We start from the raw sequence: 19,727 nt of genomic DNA, 5'->3' as shown, positions 1-19,727 counted from the left end.
CTGTCTGGCCTGTGTGCTGTGTGTCTGGCTGTCTGCTCTGTGTGCTGTGTGTCTGGCCTGTCTGGTTTGTGTGCTGAGTGTCTGGCTGTCTGGTCTGTGTGCTGTGTGTCCGGCTGTCTGGTTTGTGTGCTGAGTGTCTGGCTGTCTGGCCTGTGTGCTGTGTGTCTGGCCTGTCTGGTTTGTGTGCTGAGTGTCTGGCTGTCTGGTTTGTGTGCTGTGTGTCCGGCTGTCTGGTTTGTGTGCTGAGTGTCTGGCCTGTCTGGTTTGTGTGCTGAGTGTCTGGCCTGTCTGGTTTGTGTGCTGAGTGTCTGGCTGTCTGGTCTGTGTGCCGTGTGTCTGGCTGTCTGGTCTGTGTGCCGTGTGTCTGGCTGTCTGGTCTGTGTGCCGTGTGTCTGGCTGTCGGGTCTGTGTGATGAGTGTCTGGCTGTCTGGTCTGTGTGCTGTGTGTCTGGCCTGTCTGGTTTGTGTGCTGTGTGTCTGGCCTGTCTGGTCTGTGTGCTGAGTGTCTGGCCTGTCTGGTTTGTGTGCTGTGTGTCTGGTCTGTGTGCTGAGTGTCTGGCCTGTCTGGTTTGTGTGCTGTGTGTCTGATCTGTGTGCTGTGTGTCTGGCCTGTCTGGTCTGTGTGCTGAGTGTCTGGCCTGTCTGGTTTGTGTGCTGTGTGTCTGGCCTGTCTGGTCTGTGTGCCGTGTGTCTGGCTGTCTGGTCTGTGTGCTGAGTGTCCGGCTGTCTGGTCTGTGTGCTGAGTGTCTGGCTGTCTGGTCTGTGTGCTGAGTGTCCGGCTGTCTGCTCTGTGTGCTGTGTGTGTGGTTGTCTGCTCTGTGCGCTGTGTGTGCGGCTGTCTGGTCTGTGTGCTGTGTGTCCGGCTGTCTGGTCTGTGTGCTGTGTGTCCGGCTGTCTGGTCTGTGTGCTGTGTGTCCGGCTGTCTGGTCTGTGTGCTGAGTGTCTGGCTGTCTGGTCTGTGTGCTGAGTGTCTGGCTGTCTGGTTTGTGTGCTGAGTGTCTGGCTGTCTGGTCTGTGTGCTGTGTGTCCGGCTGTCTGGTCTACCCCTGCAGCGGACAACCACTCGCTCGGGTCAGGGCTGTTGTTGACCTCCCGATTGTCCACCTCGCCCCCCCTTCCCCCACCATCTCCCCCCTCCCCCTCCTCCATCTCACCCCCCGTCCCCCGCCCCCCCAGCATGGCGAGCCAGACGTTTATAGACCGGGAGAAGCAGCTGCTGGAGATGGTTTCTGCGCTCGGGGCGAAGATGTCCGACAGTGATCTGCGCAGCGTCTCCAGCTCCACCGATGGGAAACACGGTTCGACTCCGGGTTAGGGCGCGTGGAATCCGCGTGTCGGGAGCGTGTAGCGGGTCTGATGTTTTATTTTTTAAAATAATAAATTCAGACACTAAACTAAACTTTCTTTTTTGCATTTTACCAGGTAAGGCCCGCTGAGCTCTGTAGCTATTTTTCAGAAGCAACCTGCCCACAAACGATAGCTCAAAGAAGTGTGTGTGTGTGTGTCCGGGATGTGTCGGGGTGGTAACTACCTCGCCTGGTATGTAGGAGGTCGTGGGCTCGATCGCAACCCTGACGCATATTGGCAGATTCATGCGCGATCATTCACCGATGACGCTCGTGTACGGTATAATGTCACACGTGTAAAGATCACCGCACTTAACCCCTGGGACACTGCCACGTACCCCCAGCGGTCTGCGTACCCCGGTTAGAATTGATATCCGCCGGCGGGCACCATTTAATTAACTAAGTGTGCGTGTGTTTTACTGCAGTGTTATGTTCATTGTATCAATGTGTACGGTATATGTTACATTGTTAATATGTTTGCGTTGGTTATTGTGTGTGCTGCAGTGGCGAGATGTTAACTGCCTGGCCCGGTATGTAGGAGGTCGTGGATTCGATCCCGACCCTGACGCCTGCTGTGTATTTGGAGTTTGCGTGTCTCTCTCCCCGTGGTCGCGTGGATTTTTCTCCGGGACCTCCGGTTTTCCCTCCACATTCACAACCAACTTGCGTTTAGAGTATTTGGCTGCTAGAAATTCCCACGTGGTAATAAGCCACTTCGCTGAGCTGTATATTTGTGAGTCTTGCCTGGTAGAACACAAAGTATTTGTTTTTTGTTTAGTTGAGGGTGGCAAAGCGGTGAAACTTTCCTACGCGTCCCATTCAATATCCTTCATGCCCCCCACCGCCCACCCACCCCCTGGTTACTCGACCTGCCCCCCCCCCCCGCCGCCTCCCTCCTTCAACCCCCATCACAAGCGGCCCCCCACAAAACGTCTCAAGCGCCTCAATAATTCGCTCGGCTCCACGGGGGGAGGAGAGGGGGAGGTGTGATTCTAAATCAGCACCACGGACAGCGCCGACTCAGGGTTCGCAGCGAGCGCGGCCAAACCGCGTGGTGTCAGAAAATAAAATAATATTACGAAAACCCTTTATTTCACCAATTATACATGTCCCCCTTCTTTTTTTTTTTAACCAGTAGTACTAATAACGACAATAACAGTGCCCCTTTTTTAAACCAATAATAACAACAACAACAACGATATCCTTTATTCAACCAATACGAACAACAATAATGGCCTTAATCGAACAAAAATTGCGATGCCCTTTATTTAACAAGGACAGCAGGAAATAAGTCCCGTTGCTTGAAGCCAAAACCCGAGCTGCTTTCACTGAGCCCTCAAGATGACTTTCCCGCACCGGGTCGTGCGTCGATTGGTTGTTGTTGTTGTTGTTGTCGCTGTTGCTGCTGCTGTTGTTGACTCACGAACGATCCGTGGTGCGTCTCGAACTCGGCTCGAGTCTCCCCCGACCAAGGGGGGGGGGCTGGGCTGCCCCCCACCCCCCCCCCCCCCACACACACAGACCCCCTCTCTCTATTCACGGAGGCAACCTTCACGCTCCCAGGGACGAACGTCCCAGATCGCCCGTGGCCGAGTCTGCGTTGCAGGCAGCCGAGATGTCTGTACTGTATCATTACTGGGCGTTAAGACGTATTTCGCAACACCGGACGAAGGCAACCGTGCGAATCGAAGGTGCGGGGTGCGGCGGGGGGGGAAGGACAAGAAAATTAAACAAATCTCAATAAACACGGAACGTCATGGACTCGACTCGGTTCGCCACCGACACTGTGGGTGCCGACGTTTCTGAGCATGGCCCTTATTCATATCCGATACCAACACAAGTCTCTCTCTCTCTCCTCTCTCTCTCACGGAGATCTGTTCAGTGGAGTGACCCACATCGCGTTCATTTCATTCAGGGTTGTTTTTTTTACGATGGAGATTTTGACTATTCTGCTGGTGATTTTGACGACGATGATGTTGCTGCTGACGATGAAAATTGAGCGTCTGTGACTAACGCTGCCGATGCTCGCGATGAAGCTACTGGCTGCTGCTGATGATGCTTCTGCTTATGACTAATGATGCTGCTGATGAAGCTACTGGCTGCTGCTGCTGATGCTTCTGCTTATGACTAATGATGCTGCTGATGAAGCTACTGGCTGCTGCTGATGATGCTTCTGCTTATGACTAATGATGCTGCTGATGAAGCTACTGGCTGCTGATGATGATGATGCTTCTGCTTATGACTAATGATGCTGCTGATGAAGCTACTGGCTGCTGCTGATGATGATGATTCTGCCTATTACTAATGATGCTGCTGATGAAGCTACTGGCTGCTGCTGATGATGATGATTCTGCCTATGACTAATGATGCTGGCGATGAAGCTACTGGCTGCTGATGATGATGATGATTCTGCCTATGACTAATGATGCTGACGATGAAGCTCCTGGCTGCTGATGATGATGATGATTCTGCCTATGACTAATGATGCTGGCGATGAAGCTCCTGGCTGCTGATGATGATGATGATTCTGCCTATGACTAATGATGCTGGCGATGAAGCTCCTGGCTGATGATGATGCTTCTGCTTATTACTAATGATGCTGGTGAGGCATGTCATGATTATGCTTCTGATGGCGATGATACTGCTGATGATTGTTCTAATGCTCCTGATGCTGCTGTTGACCGTGAGCCTGTCGACACCGCGGCTGATGCTTCTGCTGCTGCTGCTTTTGACGTTAATGATGACGATGCCCCCGACGTTGCTGCTGCTACCGATGATGATCACCTGGCTTCTGCTGCTGATGAGAATAATGCTGCTTCTGATGCTGATGCTGTGTGCATGTTGAACTTCTTCCGCACCGTACACACAGGCAACGGTGCTCATCGGAGGTGCGACAATAATGGTGATGCTGACGATACACTTCGTTTTGCTGCTGCTGCTGCTGCTGATGTTGATAATGCAGCTTTTACTGTCCATGACGATGAATCCTTCCAGAGTTGACGCTGCTGATAAACGACTGATGATCCTGTTGCTGTTTCTCTCTCTCTGCTGCTGATGCTGCTGATGCTGCTGCTGCTGATGCTGATGGTGCTGATGGTGCTGATGGTGCTGCTGCTGCTGATGATGCTGCTGATGCTGCTGATGATGCTGCTGCTGATGATGATGCTGATGATGCTGATGATGCTGATGATGCTGATGATGCTGATGGTGCTGATGATGCTGATGATGCTGATGATGCTGATGATGCTGATGGTGCTGATGCTGCTGATGCTGCTGATGATGCTGCTGATGCTGCTGATGATGCTGATGCTGCTGATGCTGCTGATGATGCTGCTGCTGATGATGCTGCTGATGATGGTGACCCCCCCCTGTGACTCTCTCTCCGCCCCCTCCCCCACCAACCCCCTCCCCCAAGCCGCCACGAGTCTCAACTACCGCAAACTGCTCGAGTGTCTGAGCCGCATCGGCGAGAAGGAGGAGGACATCCGCAAAGTCTTCCTGCAGCTCGACAAGGACAACAGCGGATACATCGAGTGGAACGAGCTCAGGCGAGCGCCGTCACACGCACAAAGACAAAGACCCCCCCCCCCCCACGTATAGCCTTAAGAGAATGTCGAGGCAAGTGCTGTTAGCGAGTAGCAGCAGCTATGAAGGCCGGCAAAGCGCACGAGGGGGGGGGGGGGGGGTGGGGCAGCAATCACGCCCGGCCGCCTATGTATCCCTCAGTGGCGATGTTTACTACACACCGCTACACCGGGTACTCATTTGAGGCCGAGTCGACCTAGGGGAGGCCCAGGACCGGTTCTGATATTCGTCACCGGTGTTGTCCGTGAGCGGGAATCGAACTCGGGTCGCCGGGTTCGTAGCGCGGCGCGCTGACTGCTACACCACCGTTCCCCACGCACACACAAAGACAAAGATCCCCCATATAGCCTTAACAGACTGTAGGGGCAAGTGCTGTTAGCGAGCACCTATAAAAGCACACAGACCAGACAGCCAGACACACAGCACACAGACCAGACAGCCAGACACACAGCACACAGACCAGACAGACGCACACATAGCACACAGACCAGACAGACGCACACACAGCACACAGAGCAGACAGCCACACACACAGCACACAGAGCAGACAGCCAGACACACAGCACACAGACCAGACAGCCAGACACACAGCACACAGACCAGACAGCCAGACACACAGCACACAGACCAGACAGCCAGACACAGCACACAGACCAGACAGACGCACACAGCACACAGACCAGACAGCCAGACACACAGCACACAGACCAGACAGCCAGACACAGCACACAGACCAGACAGCCGCACACACAGCACACAGACCAGACAGCCAGACACAGCACACAGACCAGACACACAGCACACAGAGCAGACAGCCAGACACACAGCACACAGAGCAGACAGCCAGACACACAGCACACAGAGCAGACAGCCGGACACACAGCACACAGACCAGACAGCCGGACACACAGCACACAGACCAGACAGCCAGACACAGCACACAGACCAGACAGCCGCACACACAGCACACAGACCAGACAGCCAGACACAGCACACAGACCAGACACACAGCACACAGAGCAGACAGCCAGACACACAGCACACAGACCAGACAGCCGGACACACAGCACACAGACCAGACAGCCGGACACACAGCACACAGAGCAGACAGCCGGACACACAGCACACAGAGCAGACAGCCGGACACACAGCACACAGACCAGACAGCCGGACACACAGCACACAGAGCAGACAGCCAGACACACAGCACACAGACAAGACAGCCAGACACACAGCACACAGAGCAGACAGTCACACACAGCACACAGACCAGACAGCCACACACACAGCACACAGACAAGACAGCCAGACACACAGCAGACAGACCAGACAGCCGCACACACAGCACACAGAGCAGACAGCCAGACACACAGCACACAGACCAGACAGCCAGACACACAGCACACAGACAAGACAGCCAGACACACAGCACACAGACAAGACAGCCAGACACACAGCACACAGACCAGACAGCCAGACACACAGCACACAGACAAGACAGCCAGACACACAGCACACAGACAAGACAGCCAGACACACAGCACACAGACCAGACAGCCAGACACACAGCACACAGACAAGACAGCCAGACACACAGCACACAGACAAGACAGCCAGACACACAGCACACAGACCAGACAACCAGACACACAGCACACAGACAAGACAGCCAGACACACAGCACACAGACCAGACAGCCAGACACACAGCACACAGACCAGACAGCCAGACACACAGCACACAGAGCAGACAGCCAGACACACAGCACACAGACCAGACATCCAGACACACAGCACACAGACAAGACAGCCAGACACACAGCACACAGACAAGACAGCCAGACACACAGCACACAGACCAGACAGCCATACACACAGCACACAGACAAGACAGCCAGACACACAGCACACAGACCAGACAGCCAGACACACAGCACACAGACCAGACAGCCAGACACACAGCACACAGAGCAGACAGCCACACACAGAGCACACAGACCACGCAGTCCGACAAGGGGTTGAACTTAACTCTGCCTCCCTGGGTCCCAGACCTTTCGCCTTATTAAATCAAACTATTTTCCACTCAAGATCCGGGTTCGGTTTCAGGCCTGGCTGGGTAGGGGGTGGGGGGTGTTGTGGTTTGGAGTGAGAGGTGGAGAAAGGGGTGGGAGGGGGCAATCACGAGGGTGGGGGGGGGGGGGTCACGAAGGTGGGGGGGGGGCAATCACGAGGGACCCCCAAAGTCTTCTGCTCCTCCCAACCACGCGTGGGGAGGAATTGGGGGGAGCGGGGTGGGGGGGTCTGGTTGATGATGCTGGGATTAAATGACGGCAGCTGTTGTTGTTGGCCACGCAACCCACACTCATCCACTCACCAACTCAGTCTCTCACTCATTCAATCACTTACTCACTCACCCAGTCACCAACTCAGTCTCTCGCTCATTCAATCATTTACTCACTCACCAACTCAGCATCTCATTCAATCACTTACTCACTCACTCACTCACCCAGTCACCAACTCAGCTTCTCACTCATTCAATCACTTACTCACCTACTCAGCCTCTCACTCATTCAATCACTTACTCACTCACCAACTCAGCCTCTCACTCATTCAATCACTTACTCACTCACCAACTCAGCATCTCACTCATTCAATCACTTACTCACTCACCCAGTCACCAACTCAGCTTCTCACTCATGTAATCACTTACTCACGCAATCACCAACTCGGCCTCTCACTCACTCAATCACTTACTCACTCACCCAGTCACCAACTCAGCTTCTCACTCATTAGATCACTTACTCACCTACTCAGCCTCTCACTCATTCAATCACTTACTCACTCACCCACTCAGCATCTCACTCATTCAATCACTTACGCACTCACCAACTCGGCCTCTCACTCATTCAATCACTTACTCACCCACTTATTTACGCACTCACTAATCCACGTCCTCACTGACCCACTAACTCGTCCATTCACCCACCGACTCAATCCCTTACACACTCGCTCACTGATGGACTTTTCTCGCTCATCCACTCACTCACCCACTCAATTGTCCACTCACTCAACTCACTCGTTGATCGAATAACTCACTCATTCACCTACCAAATCAATCTCTTACTCATTCGATCACTTGCTCACTCACTCGTCCACTAACCCACTCACTCAGTGATCGACTCACTCTTCCACGAGCTCACTCATACACACACTCGCCTACTCAATCCCGTACCAGCTAACTTACCAACTTACTGACCCATCCATTCGTTCACCCTCTCGTCCACTCACTCATCCACTCACTCAGTGATCGATTCACTCGCTCACCCACTCACTCGTCCACTCACCCACTCACTCATCCACTCGCTCACCTACTCATTCCCTTATCCACTAGCTCACGCATACACACACTCGCCTACTCAATCCCTTACCAGCTAACTTACCAACTTACTGACCCATCCATTCGTTCACCCTCTCGTCCACTCACTCATCCACTCAGTGATCGATTCACTCGCTCACCCACTCACTCGTCCACTCACCCACTCACTCATCCACTCGCTCACCTACTCATTCCCTTATCCACTAGCTCACGCATACACACACTCGCCTACTCAATCCCTTACCAGCTAACTGATCAACTTACTGGCCCATCCATTCGTTCACCCTCTCGTCCACTCACTCATCCACTCAGTGATCGATTCACTCGCTCATCCACTCACCCACTCACTCGTCCACTCACCCACTCACTCGTCCACTCACCCACTCACTCATCCACTCGCTCACCTACTCATTCCCTTACCCACACACTCACCTACCTCGTCACTCGGTCATGATGATCGTGATGCTTATGGCGATGATTTAATATTGACGAGGATGATGATGTTGCTAGGTATGTGACAGCGGTCATCACTGGGGAGTTGAACAAGAAGCTGAGTGACCAGGAGACGGACCAAATCCTCCAGGCGATCGACAGCAACCAGGACGGGCGAATCGACTTTGACGGTACCATTCAACATCACCATCAACGACATCATCATCATCAGCATCGCCATTCACATTATGATGTGAGCTGTATCAGCAGCAGCAGCATCAGTAGCATGTTCTTTAGTAATCATCATCATCATCATCATCCTGACTGAGCTTATTAACCGTGATGGTCCGAGCATCTGACATCAACATCATCATTACCACCACCACCATTACAATCACCACGACCACCGTTATCACCTTAATCAACACTGTTGTTAATCAGCACCACTACCAACCACTACCATCACAACATCAGTCAACATCACCGCTAAAACCTTCACCACCATCACCACCACCTTCACCACCACCATCACCACCACCTTCACCATCACCACCACCTTCACCACCATCACCACCACCATCACCACCACCTTCACCACCACCTTCACCACCATCACTACCACCATCACCACCACCTTCACCACCACCACCATCACCACCACCTTCACCACCATCACCACCACCTTCACCACCTTCACCACCACCACCACCTTCACCACCATCACCACCACCACCATCACCACCACCTTCACCACCACCACCTTCACCACCAACACCTTCAACACCACCACCTTCACCACCATCACCACCACCACCATCACCACCACCTTCACCACCACCTTCACCACCATCACCACCACCATCACCACCACCATCACAACCACCTTCACCACCATCACCACCACCATCACCACCACCATCACCACCACCTTCACCACCACCACCTTCACCACCTTCATCCACCACCCTCCAACTTCTCATCTCCCTCTCACCTCCCTTTTATTCCCCCCCCCCCTGCCTCTCCCCCTCGTATCTCTCCCCCCCCCCGCCTCTCTCCGCGCAGAGTTCAGCGCCCTCGTCAAGGAAGGCGCCGCCATGAAGAAGTGATTCCACGCGTCGCCGGCCATGATGAACCACAACCACCACCCCTCTCCCCCCCCCCCCCCCCCCCGTGCGCCCAGCAGCGACAATCGCGTTGTGACGGTGGTGACGTTTGCTGTCGCGATGAAACATCTTACTCCTCCCCCTATTCTTCTTCTATTATTCTTACTACTACTCTTTCTCCTCCTTCTCATCCTCCTCTTCCTCCTCCTCCTCCTGGTCCCATGTCCACGTCCCCACGTGTCAACAAAAACACATCTGGCAGCAGCGAGCGCTCGCGAGGCCGCCAGCAGCAGCAGCAGCAGCACCCGCCTCCATCGGGGGGCACCTACGGGCGCAGCGGGTGGCGGGGAAGCCACGACGCGACGCAGTTGCGTTTCAGATCTTCCGGCCAAAGAAGCAGTGGTTGTCAGTGGTGGTGGCGGTGGCGGTAGTGGTGGTGGTCAATGCTTCAGTTGTTGTCACGTTCTGACCCCGTGTCCCTACTGGGCTAGCGGTGAAAAAGAGCTTTATGGCTCATGGGATTCCTCCAGTGTCAATATTTCTGAGTTAAACCGGAAAACTGCCGGAACGCTGTACCAGCCGGGGTGGCGGGTTTCTTTTGGCACCCGCCACATCCGTGTCGCGTTCGTTTGTCCTCGTGAAAGTGGTTGTGTGTGTGGGGCGGTGGTGGCGGTGGTGGTGGTGGCGTTGGTGGGAGTTGATGGCAGTGGTGGTGGTGGTGGTGTGCATAGCACGTGCCTTAACGAGTGCCTGGGGGTCACCAGATGGTGACCCCGAGTGACGGTAGCTACATTTAACCTTCGCTCGCGCTTAAAAGATTTACCGCGTTTAATGAGTGCGCCGTCAATGCCTGCGACGTCGATTTCACCCGTTCTGGAAAATATTGGCCGAGGAATTAAACCCTGGCGGCGGCGGCGGCGGTGGTGGTAGTTGTATAGCAGCTAGGAATAGTGGTTGCCGTTGTTGGGTTTATTTAACCGCGTGGGAGAACCAGGGTAGGAGACGGTGGGTGAAGAGATTGGTCAAGTTTGGAGAAAAAAAAGTATTTATTTATTTTAGCGGATTATTTTTTGGTTTAACACTTAGTAGTAGTAGGCTTTCGCGACAAATATTATCCATAACAGGGACTTTTTGTGTTCGATCGCGTAAAATATGAATGCGTCGTTAAACCCGCCACCACCCGGCACGGCCAATTAGTAAGCTTGTGCCACGTCAACAAAACGTGCGCCGATTCGTTACCAGTCTTGATTTGAGGCTTTTGTGACTGCAGGAATCCATACTCTTTGGTTCTTTCGGTAAAGTCACGTGGGTAGAAATAAAATAAATGTAAAATAAAGTAAATAAATAATGTGCCATAAATGTTTTTCTAACTACGTGACTTTACCGAAAGAACCAACGAGTATGGATCCGTTACCAGTTCAGCACACCCGCTGCAATGCTCACAATTTGAGTAACCACGACGCTTCGCCGGTAAGATGACAACAACCGGCATCGTCAAGCGAAAGCCGCAGAGTTGTGAAGAAATCCTCCTCCTGTGTCGGTCTTCAATAGAGGGATCGAGGAGGAGGATGGTGGTGGGAAACAGGAGATGGATTTAGCAGGATACTGGTGGAAACGTGAATCGCCGCTCGTACGTGGTGCTTCCTACTCACCGCTCGTACGCGTGCTCGATTGCAGTCACGGCTCATGCCCCCGTCAGGGGCCTTCATTCAAGCAGGCGAGTGCTTCACTGGGCCAGGATTACGGCGAGACCGCGGTTAGCGTGGCTAGAGAACAGAGGGGGGGCCACCTTAGACGAGAGCTTTTTGCCGTCGTTTTCGCCCCACCCGAAAGTCACGGGCGAACTCAAAAAGAAGCCTCCGGTTTTACAAAAGGAACCTGGGATGGATGGATGGGGGGGGGGGGGTGGATGGGTAGGTAGGAATTCAGTGCGAAATAAATTAGCTTAACAATTACGATGATACATCCGCTCGCAACAAACCCCCGCACAATATTCTTGGTTCTTTCGGTAAAGTCACGTAGAAGGGAAATAATAAAATAATAAAAGTAAAACATAATAAGATAAAATAATATAATAAAATAAATACTTTTTTATGTTTCATTTTTTATTATTTTATTACTTCCCTTCTACGTGACTTTACCGAAAGAACCAAGATGAATCCCTGCAGTCACGAAAGCAGCTTTAAATCGAAACCCCGCACAATCGTCAATAACATTGCGTGTGTTTGTGGCCTTACAAAATAAATAGGCGACGTTTCAGGCAATGGCCCTTCTTCATAGTACATCACAACACAATCATTGTTTCATTCTTCTTCTATGCAATCATTGGTGACCGAGTTGATATCATCCAAACTCGCCGCACTGACCTGAGCCCCATTGTTTTTTGACAATCCACTACTGGATGACCCCCCCCCCTCCCCCATTGCGTGCAGGTAGAGGAGTAGTGTGGGGGGGGGGGGGGTTAGTGACCACACCGAAACCCACACCGTGGCCGCCGCCGTGGGGTGGTGAAGGCGCTGCCCACAGCGCCAAGCCCCGACCCCCCGTGTCTGCGCAAGGCGGTCACCCAGATCCGAGCAGCATCACCCGGATCCGAGCGTGCACCACCCAATCGTACGTTGGCCGACGACACCTTAATAGATAGAGGACCGCAGAGCTTGCGGGGAGGGAGACGGGGAGGATTTGGCAAAAGGATCGCTGCTGCTGCTTCCTTCCCGCTTCCGTCTGCGGTTCCTCCTCGTGTATCTGAGTCGTCCCCTCCCTCTCTCCACACCCCTCACTCTTTCTCACCAACAGCGATCGGATACTGACCGATGCGGTGGCGCGCAACGAGTTGAATTTAACATCGTCGAATGTTAATTCGACGCTCTGCCGGTCGAGCCTGGTGAACGGCATGAAACATTAGCCGGGCTCAATCCCAGCTTCAGCTTGCGAGATCTTGGCGAGATCGCTGCTGCTGCTGCTGCTGCTGCCACCCTTGCTGCTTTGTCTGCGTTCCTCCTCATCCCTCCCGAGGCGTCTCCTCCCTCCCTCTCTCTTCAACAAAGAGCGACGGAGCGCTACGGGTCGGAGTAACTGCTACGATATAAAAAAAAAAGTTTCAACAAAGCTCAACCCCGCTTTAGCTTCCCAGATCTTGACGGGAGCGGTCGCATGCCGAGCGACTTGGTCAGAGGCGCTTGCCCCACGTGATGGCACCGAGACATTGACAACTTTATTTTCTTCTGAACTGAAAACGTAATTTCTTTTTTGTGTGTTTAATTTGTTAATTCCACCCCCCCCCCCCCACCTCTGCACCTCCGATGAGCATGGTTGGCTACGTACGGTGCGAAAGAGGATCATGAGTACACATACGATCAGAGTACACGCATGTAGATATATAGTTTGTGTGTTTACTAGGTTACTTGAGCCAGGTGGTAAGGATTGGGCAAACAAACAGAAAAGCTGGCTCCCACTTTTCACCCAGGACAATCACAAGTTCAAACGAACGAAGCCACATTTAAGATTGACAGTCAAGGGACAAACAACATTTTTACATATTATAAAAACGTAACTTTGTTGGTGACACGTGCATGGAGACGATTGATTGTATTTGCCGTAGAGGAATCGATTCGTTGCAGACGAAGGGCTGTATATGTGTGCACGTGTTACGAACTCGCTCTTATTAATATTATTTGTTCGCTGTAGATTAATCATTGTATATGATCGATTAATTTTATAAGAGGATAACGAGGTGTGTGTTTGCGCTTACACAAGAATGTTGTTGCTGTTCCAAAGGCGAATGCGTCAAGGCCGGAGATGCCCCCCCCCCCGCACGCGTTGATTAAACGACATTTGTTGACTGAAGCTTGTGTACTCGTGTGTGTGTACTCTGTGTGTACTGTGTGTGTGTGTACTCCTGTGTGTGTACTCGTGTATGTACTCGTGTGTGTGTACGCTGCGTGTGTACTCGTGTGTGTGTGTGCTCTGCGTGTATGTACTCGTGTGTGTGTGTGTGCTGCGTGTGTACTGTGTGTGTGTACTCGTGTGTGTGTGTGTGCAATGTGAGGAGCGGTGGCGCAGCGGTTAAGCGCGCGATGCTACGAACCCGGTGACCCGAGTTCCAATTCCCGGTCACGGCCAACTCCAGTGACGGATATCTCAACAGGTCCTGGGCCTCCCCGAGGTCGACTCAGCCTCAAATGAGTACCTGAGTGCGGTGTGTGTAAACGTGGCCACTGGGGAGACAAAGGCGGCCGGGCGTGGTGTTGGCCACCTACCTCCTCGTGTGCAGTGCCGGCCTTTATAGGTGCTACTCGCTAACAGCACTTGCCCCCACAGTCTGTTAAGGCTACACGGGGGATCTTTGCCTTAACTGCGTGCATACGTAATGACATATACAGTCAGGCCCCGGTTTATGTCGGGGGATGCGTTCCTGAAAGCTGGCGACGACTAACACCGAAACGACGTACATCAAAGCGATTTACAGGTTGCATGTATACGTAGAACTTCTTTCGCACCGCACGTAGCCAACTGTGCTAATCGGAGGGTAAGGCGGTGGCGAAGGCCGAGAGGCGACGGATAACGAGAAAGGACGGATGACGACGTTGTCAGCGACGTGAGTGTGGGGGGGGGGGGGTTGAGGCGACGCAAATCAGGTGGCGGTGTTAATAAAGTTACGACGGAGTTGCGAAACGTTAAAGGGGGGGGGGGGGGGGTAGGGAAGACGTATTCCTGTACATGCAGTGTGCCGACCACTGCGCCGCCACTCCCCGTATAGCCTCAACAGACTGTTGGGGCAAGTGCTGTTTGCGAGCACCTAATGAAGGCCGGCACGGCACACGAGGGGGTGGACGTCCAGCAAACACGCCCCGTCGCCTTCGTCTCCGCAGTGGCCATGTTTTGTTGACTCCACACCGCACCGGGTACTCCTTTGAGGCTGAGTCGACCATGGGGAGAAGGCCCAAGACCGGTTCAGACATTCGTCGCTGGTGTTGGCCGTGAGGGGGTTCGAACTCGGGTCACCGGGTTCCTAGCGCAGCGCACTAACCGCGACACGAACAGCTCCCGACCCCACAAACAACAAAGACACAGATCCCCCGTACAGCCTTAACAGCCTGTTGGGCCAAGTGCTATTAAGCGAGCACCCACAGATACATTATATACACACACACACGTGACGAACGCGCCGTTTTAAATTTAATCTTTCACGTTCCGACAATACAATATATATAACTTGGCGGGCGATAATTGTACAGGCAACGACTCAAACACACTCCATTCGAGGTGAAGTGGTTTGGAAATTCCAGTTCTCCCGGGGTTCCCTTCACCCACGCCGACACCGCCACCACCGCCGCCGCCGCCGCCGCCGCTGCTGCTGCGGCAACTCCAGCACAACACAGGCTGAATGTCACGGGTTCACGCCCCGTCTGGGAGGATAAAGCCGCTCACGCAAACTCGGGGTCATCCTTCGCAGCGGCGGATTTTTAGGCTGGTCCATCGAACGAAGATGATCACAGCGTCGAGCAGGCGGCCGTCTGGAACGTTCCTTCCTCGCGAGATTCGGAAGTCACCGGAGATATGCACTTTTAAAATCATCATCTAGATTGAAAACTAATTTCCTTAGAACTGCTGTTTGTGTTTAGTTTGTTGTCCTTCCACCGCACCTCCGATCAGCACGTTTGAGTACGTACGGCGCGAAAGGTGATCAACATACATGCATACAAGAGGAAAATCAGAGAAGCCGAACCCAATGCGACAAAGTTACTTTTTTGGCTGAGAATGAGCTTAGCAAGTCCATGCGTCTCTATGTTAGTCCATCGTCTACAGATCATGTGTGTGTATGCAACTCTATGGATCTATATTGCAAGGCTTTGTTAGTGTATGGGCCTATATGCAGGTAGATGAATCATCTGAGTGAATGCGAATCTGCTGTCTCGATGCAAGTCTATGGATCATGTAAGTGTACGCCAGTCTACGGGTCTCTGTGTACATAGATGATCCTATATACGTAAGCCTATCGTGTAAGTGTACGCGAGTCTATGGGTCCATATTTAAGTCCATGGGGCTCTATGGCTATGCGAATCTACGGGTCTGGGTGTACATCTCCGTTGAGCGGTGTGCGTCTATACATTACGTAAGTGCACGCGAGTCGATGGGTCTCTGTGCAAGTCCACGGATCACGTAAAGTGCATGTCAGTGCACGGGTCTCTGTTTGCACGTAAATGTTCCTCTATCGATGTGTCACAGAGACCCGTGGTGGCGAGGCGTAGACGTTAAACCCAACGTGGTCGAAATCGAAAAATGTCTGCACAGTTTCGATTTAAAGCTTTCGTGACTGCAGGGATTCATCTTCTTGGTTCTTTCGGTAAAACAAGTCTACGTGACTTTACCGAAAGAACCAAGAAGATGTCTGCACAGCTTCGCTCGGGGTCATTTCTGCCCCCGAACTCAAGACGGCGCCTCTCGATTGGACCGACCGCAGCAGCTGCACCCCAGCGACGGACGGGCACGGTGGGATTCTCGACGAAGCTGAACCCCCGAAACAACAAGTGAGCCCGCGGAGACACTTACAGCGAAGAGGGGGGTGGGGGGGGGGGGCATGCGACCGGAACGAAGACGCGTAGCGACTGGAACTAGGCGTGCGGCTCTTCTCCGCTTGTAAGCTTCACCTGCCGGTTCCGTCCGCGGGTGGTTTCCTGAACCCTCCCGCACAGGCTCCATCCACTGCTAGGATGGAGGCATCCCCACATTGTCAGTCACACACACACACGGGGGGAGGGGGGGGGGGCGACCATACTTCACCGCGCAGGCCTAGTCGTGGGGTTGCTTAGCGGTGCTTCCCAGAGGAGGACGCGGTCGCTCTTTCACATCGTCTGCAATCGCTGTCCCACCCTGACCTCGTCTTCCATCCCATCGTCAACATCACCACCATCGTCGTCAACATCATCATCACAAGGCACTCCGCACTCAGGGGGGGAATCCATCACGGCGGACGTGACGACGGTGGTGACATTGTCCTCAAGAGGGGAATTGGAAGTCCGGGGTGGCAGGGGGTGGCAGGGGGTGGGGGATCGAGGGGGGTGGGGGCGAGGGCTGGGAGAGCACGTGTCGGGATAGAACGTGCTGTGGTGAACTCGCGTGAACCCAGCAGCCAACAATCACGCAGACTCCAGCCATCCACGCAAGCGGCTCTTGGGCTTGGCCATCGGACAAAGGCGGTCACCGCATCGCCTGGCGCTTCCAGGCGCGCTCCGGTAACCGTCTGGAACGCCGCTCTTACTTCCGATACGAAGAGGCCACTGGAGCAATGGCACTTTTAAATCGACATGGAAAACGCGTTTCCTTAGAGCTGCGTTTTGTGTGTAGTTTGTTGTGCTTCCCCAGCACCTCCGATAGGCACGGTTGGCTACGTACGGTGGTACGGAAGAAGTTCAACATCCATACACACAATCACCCACACGCTTGCAGGATCTCAATAGCATGGGCCGAGCGTTATTTCCATTATGGCCCGCACTCCCCAATAAAACCAGCTGGTCACTTCCGTACGTGTTCCAAGGCGGGGATGACACGGTCGTCGGCTATCACGACGATGGCTTCTGGCGAAAGCTCAAGCTCAGGGTCGCTCGGCTGACCAACGGCCCTGGCCCTGGCTCCCTTCCCTTCCTCGTGACGCTTCAGGTTGAGGAGGCTACAAAACTCCACTGCGGGTTTTTTTTTCTCTCTTCCCAATCTCAGGTGGTAACGCGTGCGAGGTACATTAAACCGACGAGCGGAACGCGAAGGCACCGAGCGAATCAAGACAGACGTTGGTGTGACTAAGATGATGATGGTGACGGTGACGAAGGAACGGTGGAGGCTCTACCGGCCCGGTTCTCCTCGGTATATTCATGCCGAGACCGTCAACTGGCTACACCGAAGAACCTGGTTTATCTGGGGCATCTTTGCCTGTGTGTATATATGTATATGGGTCTGTCTGGTGGAGAAACCGCCGATGATGAATCCACTGGCAGCGCATTCCAGCGACCGAACGAATCCAGGCGTGCGCGCGTTAATTCGAGATTGATCGGCTTTCTTCTTGTCGAATGGTAAATGCCTCGGTGTGTAGTAGAACCTGAAATTGAGCTCAAATTGGGAGTGCCTTGAGCTACTTGGGAATACTGCGTTTGCTTACCCCGAGAGCGCCGCCACTGCAGGCGAGAGAGCTTCGTGAATAAAAAAAAGTCTCTTTTGCAGTGGAGACCTGGCAGAGCGTGCCGGCTTCTCATGGGAACTGGTCAGATGCACGTTGCACCACCACAGGTCCAACATCAACATCATCATCATCGCCATCGCCACAAAATCATCAACCTTCATTCGCTCGCTGCCTCCGCGTTCCGCTCGCGTCAACGATTCCACCTTCGCGCGACTGCCTCCGGCAGACAGGAGCTTCGGGAAAAAAAAAAACACGCGACCCACGACGCACCACTCTCAACTTCAGACTGTGACCTCTCGCTAATCCTCCCGACCCCCCCCAACAACCACCACCGAGGCGTTTACTCTCCGCCTTAAATCACAGTGTTTACCACATTTTTTTTTAACACGTAGCAGGCCGTGTCAACCAATATTATTCATAATAAAGGTATTTAGTTTTGGGTTAGATCGCGTGAATTTAAATGTGCGCTTTAAACCCGCCACCAACCGACGCAGCCAATGAGTAAAGGTTTTGTCACTTAACAAAAAAAACGTCGATTAGTTGCTACGCCAGCACACCACCTGTGTTTCGGAGAGTAAACCCACAACAAGGTAGGTGATGCCGGCTACTCGAATTGTAAATGTTGTGTGTTTACTCTCCAACACACCGGTGGTGTGCCGACTTACTAACTAATTGTCACGTTTTGTTTACGTGACCAGTCCTTTACTAACTGGCCATGTCGGGTGGTTGGTGGGTGAACGACACATTTACATTTACCCGATCTAATAACAAAAAGAGTTATTATGGGTGTTTACACTCGCCGCGCCCGCCAGTCGGCGAGCAAGGACCGCGACATTACGACGTTACGACGTACAGCGGCGTACCACAACATACGACGGCGTCAAGCGGGCCGACGAACCAATGGTTCGTCCATCACCCACCACCACCCCCCCCAATGGCTGCGCTAAATCGCAGGTAAACAGTTCGCGAGGCGTGCGCGAGCGTCGTGCCGTATTTCTTTTCTTTAGATTAATTCAGGCAAACAGGCAAGACAATAATAAGCAAATGGCCACGACAAAGACGATTTGGCAACGCATCCCAAGCTGGGCCGCAGAGCCTGGGGCCCACCCCGCTGGGCTCTCTCCGCGCGCCCTTTCACCGAAACAATGAAAAGAAGGGACAACAAAGAGCGGGCACATTGCAATCACAGTTTGGTTCCCGGTGACAGCGACGTTGTGTTTGGTCCCCACGGGCAAAGGGATCCGACCCAACGGGGGCCGTACTCCTCTGTTAGGGCCGTCCGAGCGGGGCTAAGATGACCGCGTGAAGGTGGTGGAATCAGCAAACGCTCATTGAACCTAAACTAAGGCACCGTAAATAACGCGAGGGCCCTGCATTGGATCGAGACTTGCGGTTCTGGGTTGGTATCTGATTAGACGGAGGTTCTGTAAGGTAGAGGGCCAAAGGGTTTATATTAAGTAAATAAATAAACGAGGGTTTTTGTATCGGACGAGATGAGGGTTCCGTATCGGATGAGATGAGGGTTCTGTATCGGATGAGATGACGGTTCCGTTTTGAATAAGAGCTCTGTATTGGACAAAACGGCGGGTTCTCAATCGGACGACACGAAGGTTCCTCTATTGGATGAGAAAAAGGTTCTGTATTTGACAAGATGAGGGTTCCGTGTTGGATTAGACAAAGGGTCAGTGCTGGATGACGCAAGGGTTCTCTATC

The 19,727-nt window shown here is 53.1% G+C and overlaps 1 protein-coding gene across 2 annotated transcripts in view; it reads left to right on the top strand.

Annotated features, from left to right (window-relative positions):
* The window catches only part of PVALEF (parvalbumin like EF-hand containing), a 32,795-nt gene extending 20,872 nt beyond the window's left edge, over positions 1–11,923 (top strand). Inside the window, exons 2-5 of one of the 2 annotated variants that reach the window (XM_078857050.1) lie at positions 1,177–1,298; positions 4,762–4,894; positions 8,817–8,929; positions 9,801–11,923. In XM_078857050.1, coding sequence (XP_078713176.1) covers positions 1,178–1,298; positions 4,762–4,894; positions 8,817–8,929; positions 9,801–9,844 — 411 coding nt within the window. In that variant the 5' untranslated portion in view covers position 1,177 and the 3' untranslated portion in view covers positions 9,845–11,923. The remainder of the gene's footprint in view (positions 1–1,176; positions 1,299–4,761; positions 4,895–8,816; positions 8,930–9,800) is intronic. The other variant, XM_078857049.1, reaches the window with a different exon arrangement.
* Positions 11,924–19,727: the final 7,804 nt, after the last annotated feature.

The sequence above is a fragment of the Lampetra fluviatilis genome, chromosome 5, assembly GCF_964198595.1.
Source record: "Lampetra fluviatilis chromosome 5, kcLamFluv1.1, whole genome shotgun sequence".
Lineage (NCBI taxonomy): Eukaryota > Metazoa > Chordata > Hyperoartia > Petromyzontiformes > Petromyzontidae > Lampetra > Lampetra fluviatilis.
Note: the sequence above shows the minus strand (reverse complement) of the source record. Positions and strands in the feature narration are given on the sequence as shown.